The sequence below is a fragment of the Danio aesculapii genome, chromosome 25, assembly GCF_903798145.1.
Source record: "Danio aesculapii chromosome 25, fDanAes4.1, whole genome shotgun sequence".
In the NCBI taxonomy this organism is placed as follows: domain Eukaryota; kingdom Metazoa; phylum Chordata; class Actinopteri; order Cypriniformes; family Danionidae; genus Danio; species Danio aesculapii.
In genome coordinates this window covers 18252580-18266210 of record NC_079459.1, presented here as the reverse complement: position 1 = coordinate 18266210, position 13631 = coordinate 18252580, and the positions used below count along the sequence as shown (strand labels likewise).

The following is a 13631-nucleotide window of genomic DNA, read 5'->3' as shown; positions in this document are numbered from 1 at the left end:
AGTACAACAGTTTTGACCTGCATTAACGTTATGCCAATTTCAGACTACCACAACAATTTTGGCATGATCTGTTTGATGTGGGGTGTCTTATTTCACAAACAACATTTATGGGATGCAAGAATCTTGTATACAGTGTCATTATAGTGGATGACGACTAATCTTGTCATTAAAAAAAATGGCTTGTTTATCATTTTGCCATTGACCAATAGGAGCACAGAAGCAATATGATGAAGTTATAAATTAAAAAAGTGATTACAAAACAGCGCTTTAGCAGCCCACCGTTCGCTCACGTTTGATTCTGGAAACCAGCTGCGCTGCAGTCTGACATGTTTCTTTATCACGACACAACAAAACAAAAAATGTTACAAAAGTGTTGTGAGGCTTAATAGTCTGAATCTGGCATTTGAGATATCACGAAAATCGCACCCAAAGTATAATTAGGAACTTTATTCTTTTACAAAAGTACAAATTTAATAGAGATGAGCACTTTTTTCCAAACCAACCAAACATTCAAAAATTGTTAAATTTAGCAAAAATAGAAATTCTAATAGATATGTTTTTTTAGACAAAAGACAATCCCTTGATCAGCAATACTGTTTGTCCAAACGCCAGCACAAACAATATGGATTAAAAGCAGTCAGAGAGATGGAAAAAGATTCAAAGGAATCATTGCACGTGACATGAACGTTGACCATCTCCCAACATACATATCTGTACAAACGCCAAAACGTAAATGTCAATGTCTCTTCCTCTCCTACTGCATGTCATAAAGGGCAGTATACAAATACTTGAGACATAAAATAATGCCCGATGACGGATACTAAATTTATAGCCAACGTGAATTTCAAAACACAAAAATACAGGATTCAAAATGCAACATTAGTATTTTAAAATCATTACTGCAGTCTGTCAAAGCCACCCCATTTTTAATGTACTTAATTAAAAAACAAAATGGTCAAATTAACGAAACGTACAACCTGCCATTTCTCCACAAATAAGTTACGAGAGATCCTGCTCTAGAATCGTTGTTGAAGCGATGCATATTAGTATTAGCATATTGGAGAATTCCATGCCGTGGATTTGCTTAAAAACAATGGTGCCCCAGGAGGGCCATATAAGGCACCATTTCACAGTATACTTAACACAGACACTAGTGAAACCGTACACACCTAGAACCCCACACTGAGTGTGCGAGACAAAACCGTCACTGAAGTTCAAAAGACCATCCAATAGGATGAAAGACAGTCAGTGTTTTACAACACAGAGTTTCTTCATTTTGCATAAATCAGTAACAAAAAAAAAAAAAAAAAATAGATGCCGTTCCCTCAGAGACTTAAAGATGCGCTACTTATAAGTTACTAAAAATACCTCCGACTCGTTAGACTTCTAAAAACCAGGAGCTTTTGCATTCACATTTCCAGTGTCTATTGCAAATGAGGCGTTCCATTAAAAACAAGTCGTCCAGCCGCTATCCGTTTAAAACAAATCTCTATCCTGAAACGTAAAAACCAGTCCGAGGTCAAGTTAATGAATAAAAAGATCAACATTGCTCAAAAAGGATGGCTCATTAATCCGAAACAAAGGGGAAATAAAAGCATTAAAAAGGGCGACCCGGAGGGGAGGAAATATCACATGATGTCCACAGCCGCCTCCGTGCGGGCTTTTCCAGAACCTTCTCATCCCCAGAACACCAACGTTTGGAAGATTTACAGCAACACTCTAGTACTCAAAGAGTTTATGCCACAGGTGAGTCTGAAGGCACAGACTGGAAATGAATGCAGAGAGGAAGAGGAAGACTTGAACGCGTTACTGAGGGACAAGCAGGAGTACCATTAGCACTAGCGTGCTACTTCAAAAGGGCCTTGTAGAGCAGCGTGGACCTGGCCGTGGTTCGTTCCTGCTCCAAGCAGAAGATCAAGTCCCTGAGGTTGACCCGGGTGATGCGATGACGGGTCTGCCGGACTGAGGATGAAGAGGATGAGGTAGAACCAGTCGCTGATCCGGAGGAGCCCGCAGGAAGCTGTGGGAAGGAAGAAAGAATTCATTAGGTCATGGTCATTGTTTAGCTGCCATGTCAACCATGATTGAACTGATGTTTGTAAAGGCTGTGACTGATGACTGTAAACAGCTGAACTATTCAGGTGGCTTTTTTCCTTTTAAACTCCACTATAAACAGCCAACATTTAGATTTTATCAAATATTTTAATAAATGTTTTGTCTCTTGCCATTTTGTTCTCTGCCAAGTAAAATGGCTTAAAGCAACAAATAATTGTTTTTTAACAGTAAATAATATCAAAAATTGAAAAACACAAAACTTTACTCACTTTCTGATCTCACGTCAAGTGGTTCCAAACCACAATGTGTTTCTTTATTCTATTGAAAACAGACATTTTGAAGAAATCTGAAAACCTGTAACTACTGACTTTCAACAAACACTATGGAAGACAACGATTTCAGGTTTTCAGCTTACTTCAAAATATCTTCTTTTGTGTTTAACAGAAGAAAAAAAATCATAAAGGTTTGACAAAGTTAAGGCTGACTAAATAATAGTGTGCAAAGCGAGGCTTCATGAGACACTGAAACAGTCGAAGCAATTGTGTTGAAGCTTCGATGCGTTTCGAAACCCGTCTCTACCGTGACACCTAGTCGTGTTTTTTTCCATGTATAGCTCTGGAACAGCTTCAGCGGGAAAAAAAAGCAACAACAAAAAAAAAAAAACAGTTAAGCAAATTTAGGTATTAAACCCCACGTTGTAGAGTTGAGGCTTCAAGTGATTTAGTAAAGCAGTGAGAGTTCCTTAGTAGCATGTGGAGATGATGGGTTTGAATCCAGGGTGATGCAGCTAAAGATGTTTGTAAATGCTCTATTCTTGTGACGCGTTTAGTTTTAACATTGGTCTTGCATCCGAATGAACACTTTGTGAATGTGTCTTGTTTTGGTAACAATATTAAAATAGATCAAGTAATAATTTCAGAGTAGTTATACAAGTCCGGATTTGAACTCGGGCCATTTGCAGCACAGTAAAGGCTGATTTATACTTCTGCGTCGAATGATCAGCGTGACCCACGGCACCTGCCTCATTTATACTTCTGCATGCTGTTTGTGTTGCTCCGCAATAACACTTCCAAAACGCTAGCAGGCAGTAGTTTATGTACCTCTGTATCGAGTTTCTTCGCAAGTTTTTTTTTTTTTTTTTTTTGAACGATACGCTTATTTATGTACAAGAAGCAAAAACTTGTTCAATCAGAGGCAGGAACCGGCAGACATGCAACAACAATAATCATAAGGTAAACACAAAAAATTTCCATGTGGAGCTATCTCATTGGACTTCACACTTGTAAACACTCGTTGCAATGGGTTCGTGCGGCTCTCAGTCTCGCCCACAATGGTCACAGCTACCAAGCCGACCAATCACAGAGCTTGTGATACACGTCAGTGCAACGTGTAGTTAAATTTGAGATGTGTGCATCAGCCACAGCGAGGACTATGCGACCACGCGAAGGCTGCGCCAGAGCATTTGTGTGTGCTTGACGCAGAAGTATAAATCAGCCTCAACTCTGCAAACACACAGTCCACTAGGCTACTAGATAGAGATTTTTTTGCCGACCTTGGCAGTCAAACGTATATTCGCCAGGTCTCAACACTTCTGAAATGACCAATGCTTTGAATCACTGTAGACATGTGAACTAACCATTTTGTTGCATTGTACTTGTGCATGTGTAATGACAATAAAGTTGAATCTAATCTAATCTAATCTGAGTCTTTCGAAAAACCTTAGTCCCGTGACCTGGGTGTTTAAGATCAGTTTCAAGTAAACAATCCATACTAAATAACAGTATTTTCTATTTTTAGTGAACTATCCCTTTAAGTCAGATTGTGTTGACCTTCAAACTGCAAAATGATATATATATATATATCCAAATGTAACAAATAAAACATTACCAAAACCAACTACTTATATCCAACTAAATTAAAAGCCCAACAAAAGAGAACCTCGCCAGCCCAGGCTTTGCTTTGATTCCTTGCTCATTTTTCAGTCGTCAAAGCTCCTCTGCTTTAGTGCTTTTGTGTGTTTGTCAGCACACCTGCACAACATGTGATCATGTGTTCTGAGCTCGAGGCCATTTAGAACCACACCTCACGCCTAGGGCAGCACACTTTTGATCTCCGCTTCAGACGCCAATGAGATCACAGCAAAACTCTTTTCCAAAAACCATACAGAAAATCCATATGCGCATAAAAACAGTCAACACCATGAAACCGAGGGTTTGCAAGCGGCCGCTGAAACATTAAGATAGGGTGAAGACCTTACATCTAATTCCCTGAGGGTGAAGGAAGACGGCATTGTTTACTGTATTCATCATCCGTACAGGGGGTCTGTAGTGTCGCATCACTCGGTGGGAATGAGGTTGAGGGTCTTCAGTCTTCACTGAACACCAAGTATATATATAGAACGTGAGAAGGTGTAAGATGGCCCGGGGGCACAAAACACACACCACACCCTACAGAAACAACCTGCCTCTCTGTTGGGATCAATATCACCCTCATACATGCTCCTCCACACCCTGGATGATTCCCAATCTCACACACACCCAGGGCTGGCAGAGTTTACCACATGTTTACGCGGGCAGGTCGCTGCGCGGTCTTGTACGCTCTTAATGTTAGCTCATTATTCCGAAATTGTCAGGAGGACTTGAAGGGAGGAATGAAACGCGAAACTGAAATCAGAGATTGGTGCCAAAATGTTTCAGTCATGGCCGCGCCCTGAGGAGGAAGTGGAGAGCAAGATGTGATCAGGTGATAGTGAGCCGCTGGTTATGTATTGTAGACATTTAAATAAACCTGAAATCAATGCTGGGTATTGGATGCTGTTTGTGTTTGAGTGTGAGGTTTCAGCGTCTGACTCAACGCAGCGCAATAGTAGAGAAATGTCATATCAACAAACACTTAAAGACAGAGGTGCTGCATTTGGTGATTTCAAAAATGGGTCAATGATATGGTGCCCAAAGTATGGTTCTTATTCATTCAAATATGCAACTCTCATATGAAAATAAACCTCTTCTGGTGCATTCAAATGACAACCATGTGCTTAAAATATTCCTGGCTCACACAATTCTATAAAAAAAGTTAAGTTCTGCATGCCGGGCCAGTAGGTGGCGATGTGACTTTGTAAAGAAATAGCACACGCCTGCTCATATATAGTCCTGTAGTCCATCGTTGATTTGGTTCTCAAGTACTCACGCATAACTATAGACTGAACCTAATAACTAATAAACATGCATTTGGTCAACACTTTCACCAAATCATTCATTCATTTTCTTTTCGGCTCACCACAGCGGAATGAACGACCAACTTATCCAGCATATGTTTAACGCAGCAGATGCCCTTCCAGCTGCAACCCATCACTGGGAAACACCCATACACACTCATTCACACATATACACTACAGACAATTTAGTTTATCCAATTCACCTATACCACGTCACCAAATCATGTTTTTATAGTTTACTTAAAAAAAATGGTGCTATATTTTAATTCAATACTATCAATGTCCTAATATTTAATGGTTTAAATTATATTAATGCCTTTATTAAAATCCAATCATCACCCATTAATAACATTGAGCACTGAACTAAAACTAAACTTTTAAATGTGGAAAATCATGAATGATTCTGAGATCAGGCTTTAGTTTGGTGTATTTTTAAAGAAGGCATATGGCAGATTATTGTTGAATTTGAAAGCATAACAATAAAATGAAATGAAAGAGCAAATGCACAAATTACTATATTAATACTATTTTATGAACACATTTTCCAAAACAAGAAAATCACAGCCATAAATGAAACATTATTTGTGATTTGAAGTTGATACTGTAAAAAATTGCTTTCATGAAGATTTTGTTTGGACCCAGTAGCAAAACCTTTAACCTTTGCAGATCATGAGAACATGATTATATTTTTTGTACTTTCCCACTTCACATAGCAAGTGTGAAAACTTTAAACATAAAACATTCTCCTTAAAACATGTTTTTTTTGTACCATTCCAATAAAAGTAAAACAAACAAACAAAAAAAAAACAATAATCATTAGGAGTCAAAAATGACAGACCAATACCAAACAATTAAGAAAAATATAATATATCAAAATGTGAACAAATAAAGCTAAAGTATAAGTATTACTGAAATTACACTGCAACCAACATGCAGACATAAAACATCATAAACAGGACTTTTGCAGACCCATGTGATTATATGAAAAGTTGTTAACATTTGCACAAAAACCTAATAATATTAGTTCAGTTTGCTAAATATTTTATAGCTATTTTTTTTAAAAGGGTCAAAGGTTACACAAAATAACATTTACAAATGTTTCTTTAAACAATGAAAGACTAAAAACTTGTATGTAAAAAATGTAAACTACATTATTTCAGTGGACACTTCATCTTTCCCCCCATAATAAAATATTAACAAAAAGCTAAGCTGCCATTATCTGTAAAATAATTCATTTTTGAATAAATATCCAATATGTAAGCACCTAAACTCTAGCCTTTAGTAAGAGACTGTTCTACTTGCTCAACTCGACACTGCAGTACAGGAAGACTGCGTTTCACAGTTAGCATGTGTGGGTGAACACGCTCAGGGCATTTTGCCACTATCCTAGTGGTGCGTTAGAGATGGAGCTTGTTAAGCCTGCATAAATGTGTAAAGATATGGATGAATATATTACAGATGTGAGCATTAACGTGCCCCGGGCGCACAGAGAAATGTATTTTTTTTAAAACCACATTAGCTGTGGAGTGGAATGTGTAGGGTGCACAAGCTATCTGTTCGAGTGTCATTAGGGTTAAAGTGTGTTGTAAACCCTTCAGTTGAGTTTGTGTGTAGGACACCTCCAGAGAAACAGACTCCAAACCCTGAAGAGATGAGGCAGCTTACGCTTGTAGGTTTCTGAAAGGCATGAATTGAGCAGAATGGCACGAAACCTCTCCTTCAACCAGACGTCTTGAAATGTTCAAAACAAGTACAAGTCATGAAAAAAAGCAGTGCTGCTCCGATGCTAGCATAGAACCAAAAAGCCCTTCAACTACAAGGTGACCAAACCACCACAGAGAAAATCTTCTCCAGACAAAATGGAGAGAGAGAGAAAAAAAACCTTATTACTCCACCTTATTCCTCCAAACGACTGTGAGCACTTCTGGCCTCTAAAGGTTAGAGAGTGCCTGAGGGTGCTGTGTGTCTCCAGCGTTTGGGGAAATGACTCGCCTTGCCTCTGCACGAACACAGCCCAGTCTCTGCAGAACTGCTGCCTGGGGCTACGCAACCCTGCTCTGCTTCACTTTAACCCTATACTAGCCTGCTTTTTGATGGCGGTCTTTTACTTTGATCCAGGACCATCTAACCTTGTGCAATTACAGAACTATGAGGGACAAGGTTGGGTTACAAAAACAAGCTAAACTTCAACCACAAAATCTTCATACTGTAGTTCCTTGGAGTAGATCTGAAGTTGCAAACACACTTAAAAATAAGGGTTCTTTGGTATCATTTCCAAAAAGAATCGTTAACTTCCACGGAATCATTACAAAGTCTACAAGAAATCAACATATACAAAGTTTTATTGTTAGTCTTAAAGAGCTTCTATTATGGGTTTTTTAAAAAAATGACATTCCATGAAGTGTGTAATACAGCTCTAAGTGAATGAACACATCCAGCTAAAGTTTAAATTTGAAAGGCTCGTTTAATTTACGCCAGCTCCTATCGACATCGATACGACACATTGCCAAATATAAAGTGGCGGATCCGGTAAAACGTGAACATGCCTTTCCCTTCAAACACTAGAGTAGCACAGGGAATCACGGGATTGATCCTGCCACGAAGATTACTATTATTGAGAGATGGCCAGATATGCAGCTGTGAGTAATGAAGGGTTAGTTCATTTTCCCAACAATATTACAGTATACCATGTGCTGTTTGTTCCTGTCATTTTTCTGATGACTGAAACTATAACCTATGCTGCAATGCAGAATTCACCTGCCATTTGTTATTAAAGGAGGAACAATTAATGAATGGGACTTTGTCATTACACGGTTTATACCAAAGTGCCTTTAAGAAAAGTCATTTCACTCAGCGACCATCTTTGAAACGCCTCTCGGGTAATATGCTCAGGCATTCTGTCTGAATGGGGAAACGTCAAATACTCCAAAACTACTAGACAAGCTTATGACTTATATTAGGAATCACCAATAAAACTAAACAACAACTGCCTCTTTAGTTTCATTTCTAAACATTTGAATAACACAAAATCTGCAGAAGCTCACGTCTGGTCTGAGCCCCTCCCCCAAAGTATTGTCATAGTAAAGCGATCGATGATTGGCTCTTTTACTAGAAGGCGGGCTTTATTAGCCATATTGACCATTACACTTTTCTACATTCAAAACAATATGAGTGACATGTCTTGTGTATTCTTATAGTCTGTTTATACAGTCCAGTTTCTTGTTCCTCCAGATCCTGTAAGTGTTTCTCCTTCCTACGTAACCTGTAAGTGTGATTGAAATAGTTGCCTCGTTTTCTGTAGTTTGCAAATTATGTATGTAATTGTGTGTTGTAACTTGTAATCACACCACGTGGCTTGTAATCATTTATCTATTATAGCTCAATACTTGTAATGTATTTCTTTATGGCCTATTCACATTTTATGTCGGAAAGCACATTGAAAACGTGATGCATGCTTCCATCAGCTATTCCTACACACGCATGACCAGGTCAATTTACAAAAAATATTTAAACTTTTGGCATGGTGTGGAATAATACTAAAAGTCTGTCGTTGCTATTACTTGGGGTTATGGTTAGGAATAGAGGAATATGCTGCTGTTTAACGGCATTGATTTAATGCACTCCTGAGCTGAGCTCACACATATACTCTGAACTCTGTCTACTTCATAACCATGGTGGGCATTCCACTCTGGAATTGAAGTCCTTCTTGTATGACATTTTGATGGCTTGGACAAAGAATTGCTATCTCGAGCCCTTTCAACCGTTAGTTTGCTGCAAGTGAAAGTGGAGCACAAAAACAAAACCCACCCATCTACTCAATAGCTGTCTCATTGAAGAGGCTGTATTCCCTAAGTATGCATTCAAAAGGCTTTTTTGTTGCCAGGGTGACGTCTCAACTTGAAGGCTCCTTCAAATGTATCTATCATTGCCCAGTAATAAAGGATGCAACCAGTGGATCCGTTGCGGCCTTGAACATCCCAAGATTTATTGTGCGCTGATAATGGTATTGAAATGGGTTTCAGTCTACTTGGATATCTAACTAAATGCAAGGTGGTTTAAACCATTCCTAAATAGGACATGTAAACACTTGACTGGAGTACAAAAATGAAAATCGGAAAGTTTTGTTCATGTGTAGAAACTGTGTAAATGACATATGACGCACAGAAGTAGTTGATGATGAACATAAGAGAGAACGTATTTCACTCTCTATAGCTTAAGACAATAATGCTTCTGTCTTTTATCCATAGACACCTTTTGTTCACTGAATGGGGCATTTTACTGCTCGATAAAGTGCAGTGCAGCATGAAGCTTTTTATGCACCGCATCTCCCGAATAACTGGGAAGTCTTTTAAATATGCAGTAGGATTTGCTTGTATGTACATCTTGAAACAGCAGGAAACTCTATATTCATGGAGTGTGTGCATTTCAGAAAATCAAATACAATTTGAAACTTCTGATATCAAGCAAATCGCTTTATTAAATATTCATGTAAACGATATTTGTGGACTCATCAACAGAAAAGAATTTATTACAGCTGATAGCAAAAGTTATGGTGTAAAGGTAGCTTTAGTGTCTATTACTGAATGTGGCATTCATTTTGATGATAAACCAGGGTCGTGGAATAAGACGTCTGTAACCTGGAGATTTTCTGCATAATTCGGTGTCTGTCAGTGCAGCATAAATTGTCCTTTAAATTATTAAAAAGAGATCAGATCATTAAAAGATTCTTTGGGGAACCCAAAATAGTTTTCTTATGGCAGCTCTATGAAATGTTGCCAAGATGGTTCTTTCACATATACATAAGGACACCATATAAGGACACAACCATGGTCATTTTTCTGGTCCATTTATCACACACTTCTATTTTGTGGCTTGGTGTGTATTAACCATGGATTAAATCTGTAAACTAGTTGACACTACACATAATTAAAAAGTCTTGCTGTGGGGAAGGGGATTTTCTAATTAGTGAAATAGCGACAAAGCTGCAGTTCCTTTGCCTCTAGTGAAGTTGAGGAGCTGAGGGGCAGAGCTGGGATAAAATCCAGGCCCGCGGCCCCAACCAAAACACAGGCATGTGAGGCTTTGTGGTGTTCCATCATTACCTCACCACATAATTAACTACAGACACAACAAAATGTATGCATGCTAGTCCAACTGATGAAGATACTATAAACCCAGAATCAACCCTGAACCCAACACCACCAAATACTTTTCAGATGTTTTGTTTCCTTTACAGCCTTTAGTAAAAGCCCAACTGAGAGCTTTAAACAATAATAGATTTAAAATGCAGATAACATTTGATCGATGCATAGTGGATGATCAATACTGCCAATTTAAGGTTTTAGCAGATTGCTGTATGATTAATAAAACAGTCAGACCACCACAGAAATATATTAGCAGTGCTAAATGACCCAAAATACCTCCAAAGCAAGTAAACATGCTCAGTGTTTTGGGTTATCTTTATCGATTTTATGTAGTTGCTAGTGTATTCTGTGTGGTTGTTATGACTATTCTAGGCATTTCTGTTGCACACTAAAAAAATAACAAAACTAAAAAATTCACCATTTACTCAACCTTCAATTGTCACAATCATGTCTGTTTCTTTAGTCTGTTGAACACAAAAAAAAGTTATTCTGAAAATTCCATCTTTGGATACAGAAAAGGAAACTCACTTAAAGGTGAGGAAATGTACAATTTTGTGTGAACTATGCCCGGTTAATCTGTTAAGGTAATCTGGCTCTTATTTGGCTATTAACATGCTGTTGTGCACCAACTGGTCCTTATGCTTATGTGGTTGAATGTGTTAAACTGCCACAAAAAAACATTTAGTGTCTGCCAACTGACCGATACTACATGTTATTCTTATGAACAAACCTAAAGGCTGATTTATTTATTTATACTGTACAGTGACATCATCGCGGTATTTGTGAAGGTTAGTTTTGGGTGCACGCGACATGATTCCAGCTGGTGGAGTGCACAAAATTTTGTGAGACTCGAGCGAACAGTTTGCACAGCGTCACATTTTCATTTGAGTAGAATATGAATCACTTTGAAGAGATTTTACCTAAAACAGGTACGCCTGTACAATGATTCGACCATGCGCGATATTAGGGATAACTAGACAGCCAATAATTCTAGGCTATAAATTGCAACAGCAGTGGAAAGGGAAGAAAGTTCTTGTTAAAAAATTCAAAAAAACTTTGTTAAAGTTTGTTTGTTAAAACCAAAAAGAGAGACCATGGCAAAAATGGAGACCCATGTGGTTTTAATAAACAATTACAGAATATGTTGTCCCACCATTCATAGGTTTTACACTGATGTATATATTACAATTTTGAATTTAAAACTATTTAATAGTTGCAAAACTAAAATGAAGTAACATTGTTTCTTTGATAACTGGAAAGGAATATTTGAACCCATCAATTTACAATATACTGATGCCCTAGTTTTCTAGGCTTTATTGGTGGTAATGGTCAGAGAATGTCAGACCATTATTGCATTTTTAGCATATAAGTAGAGGACACAAACTTGCCAGACAGTAATGTGTGAATTGTGGAGTGCAAGTGTGCTTTTCTGCTTTTATTTTCTGTAATAAAAAAATATATTTGTAGAGTAACCCATATTCTCTTGTCATTAATATTTTTAATAAACTTTAATAGGTATTAGAATGGTCCGAGATTTGAACAAAAGCATACATCAAAGTTTGAATCTAAAAAATCTTGAATGGTTATAAAAATCTTTATAATCATTAAAATAATTGATAAAAATAATAAAAATAACAAAATAAAAAATCTTAAATGATATTAATGATATGATGTAGTTCCGGAAACTTCCTACTTCTACGTTTATCCATCTGATTTTACGGTCATATTCTTTTGACTGCACCCTGTTGTTTTAAAGAATATTACAACAGCGAACGCGTCAAGTATAAAAGTCTAGTCCGTTTCGTGAGGTGCGCGCAATCAGCGGAGGTCTGCAACGCGGTGCCAAGCGAAAGTATAAATCAGCCTTAAGAGGCTCCAGCTGGTTTTTTTACCATCTTACGTATTTGCTAGGGTATTCTGGATGGTTGGTATGGTATTTTTGTGGTAGCTTATGGCCCACCATAAGTCTCTAGCACAGAGATGTAGAACAGGTTCTAGTTATAAGACGTTCTCCAATTTAATCGTTGCAAATAACCATCAAATTTGCAACGAATGCCAATTCAGAATAGCTCCGGGAAAATCTTTACTGTAATAGAAAAGTGCAGTGAGTATGCCAAACACTTGGGTCAGAGGAGATATGAATGTCAGAAGATGCCATATACTGTGATTCATCCAGGCTGTGGGAGTTGACATCTTCAGACCTCTCCAACTCTGTTTTTCGAAGATTAAGCATAATTTAAGTGTCTAATTTGACAACATACATCTTTCCAATTTGTGTGGTAAACATCCACGCTGCAAATTCGAGAATATTCTGCACACGTTTTAGAAACAGCATATCCTCTTTTTTTTCACCCTCTTTCACTCTCTCAGCACAAAGAACCGGGATGCTTCAGGCAACACTTGCGGGAGAACGAACATTCTGCCTACATCTGCCTGCAATTCAAACAGCTCTCCCACATTGTGTTGCCTGTATAAAAAAAGAGCACTTGTCAACAGCTTACATGGCTACAAGGTACACATTAAGCTCGAGGGCGATGCTATACAAACACATGAAGTAGCTCAACAAAGATTGTGGCATGATGGTCTTTAAAACACTCTTTTAGTTTTGAGTACAAAACAAAAATGTTCTATTAAAGCAAACAGGATGGTGAATGTCTGTGCTTCTACTGATTTTGTGTCTTGTATAGCTCTCATAATAAGTTACGACATTTTGCATATCAGTGGAATGGATTTAACAAATAACACGGCATGCGAATGGCAAAATACATATCAATGTTTCAATCCAAAATATACGCAATGTATAAAGAGCAATAGTATGAGCTGTAATGGTAGCTGAACAGCTTGAGGGAATCAGGAGGGTAAGCCGAGATGGTGCCAATACCCCTCTGGCTTCTACATACACAGAGGGTCATTGCAGTAATATGAAACAGATTATTTACACAACCAACCAGAAATCTCTGGCAGTGGGGGAAGAAAGAAAAATGTATTTAAAAAAATACATACACATAAGAAAATCTAAGACCATAATGTATATTACCATTGCGAGTCGCAGCTGTTTTTACTCAAAGTCATCAACAAATATGCTGGAAATTGATCTGTAGTCTTTCTACTTACATGAACAACAACACAAACATGAATTTTATATCAAGATATTCATGTCCAATCTGATACAAATGAATAATGGCCTTCTAAACCATGATTTATAGAGACCTGACAAT

The 13631-nt window shown here is 37.8% G+C and overlaps 1 protein-coding gene across 1 annotated transcript in view; it reads right to left on the bottom strand.

Moving 5' to 3' along the window:
• Positions 1–432: 432 nt before the first annotated feature.
• Positions 433–13631, bottom strand: part of si:dkey-219c3.2 (transcription initiation factor TFIID subunit 4) — a 101434-nt gene continuing 88235 nt past the window's right edge. The window contains exon 14 of the mRNA XM_056451895.1: positions 433–2020. Within this exon, the coding sequence (XP_056307870.1) occupies positions 1847–2020 (174 nt within the window). The 3' untranslated portion in view covers positions 433–1846. The remainder of the gene's footprint in view (positions 2021–13631) is intronic.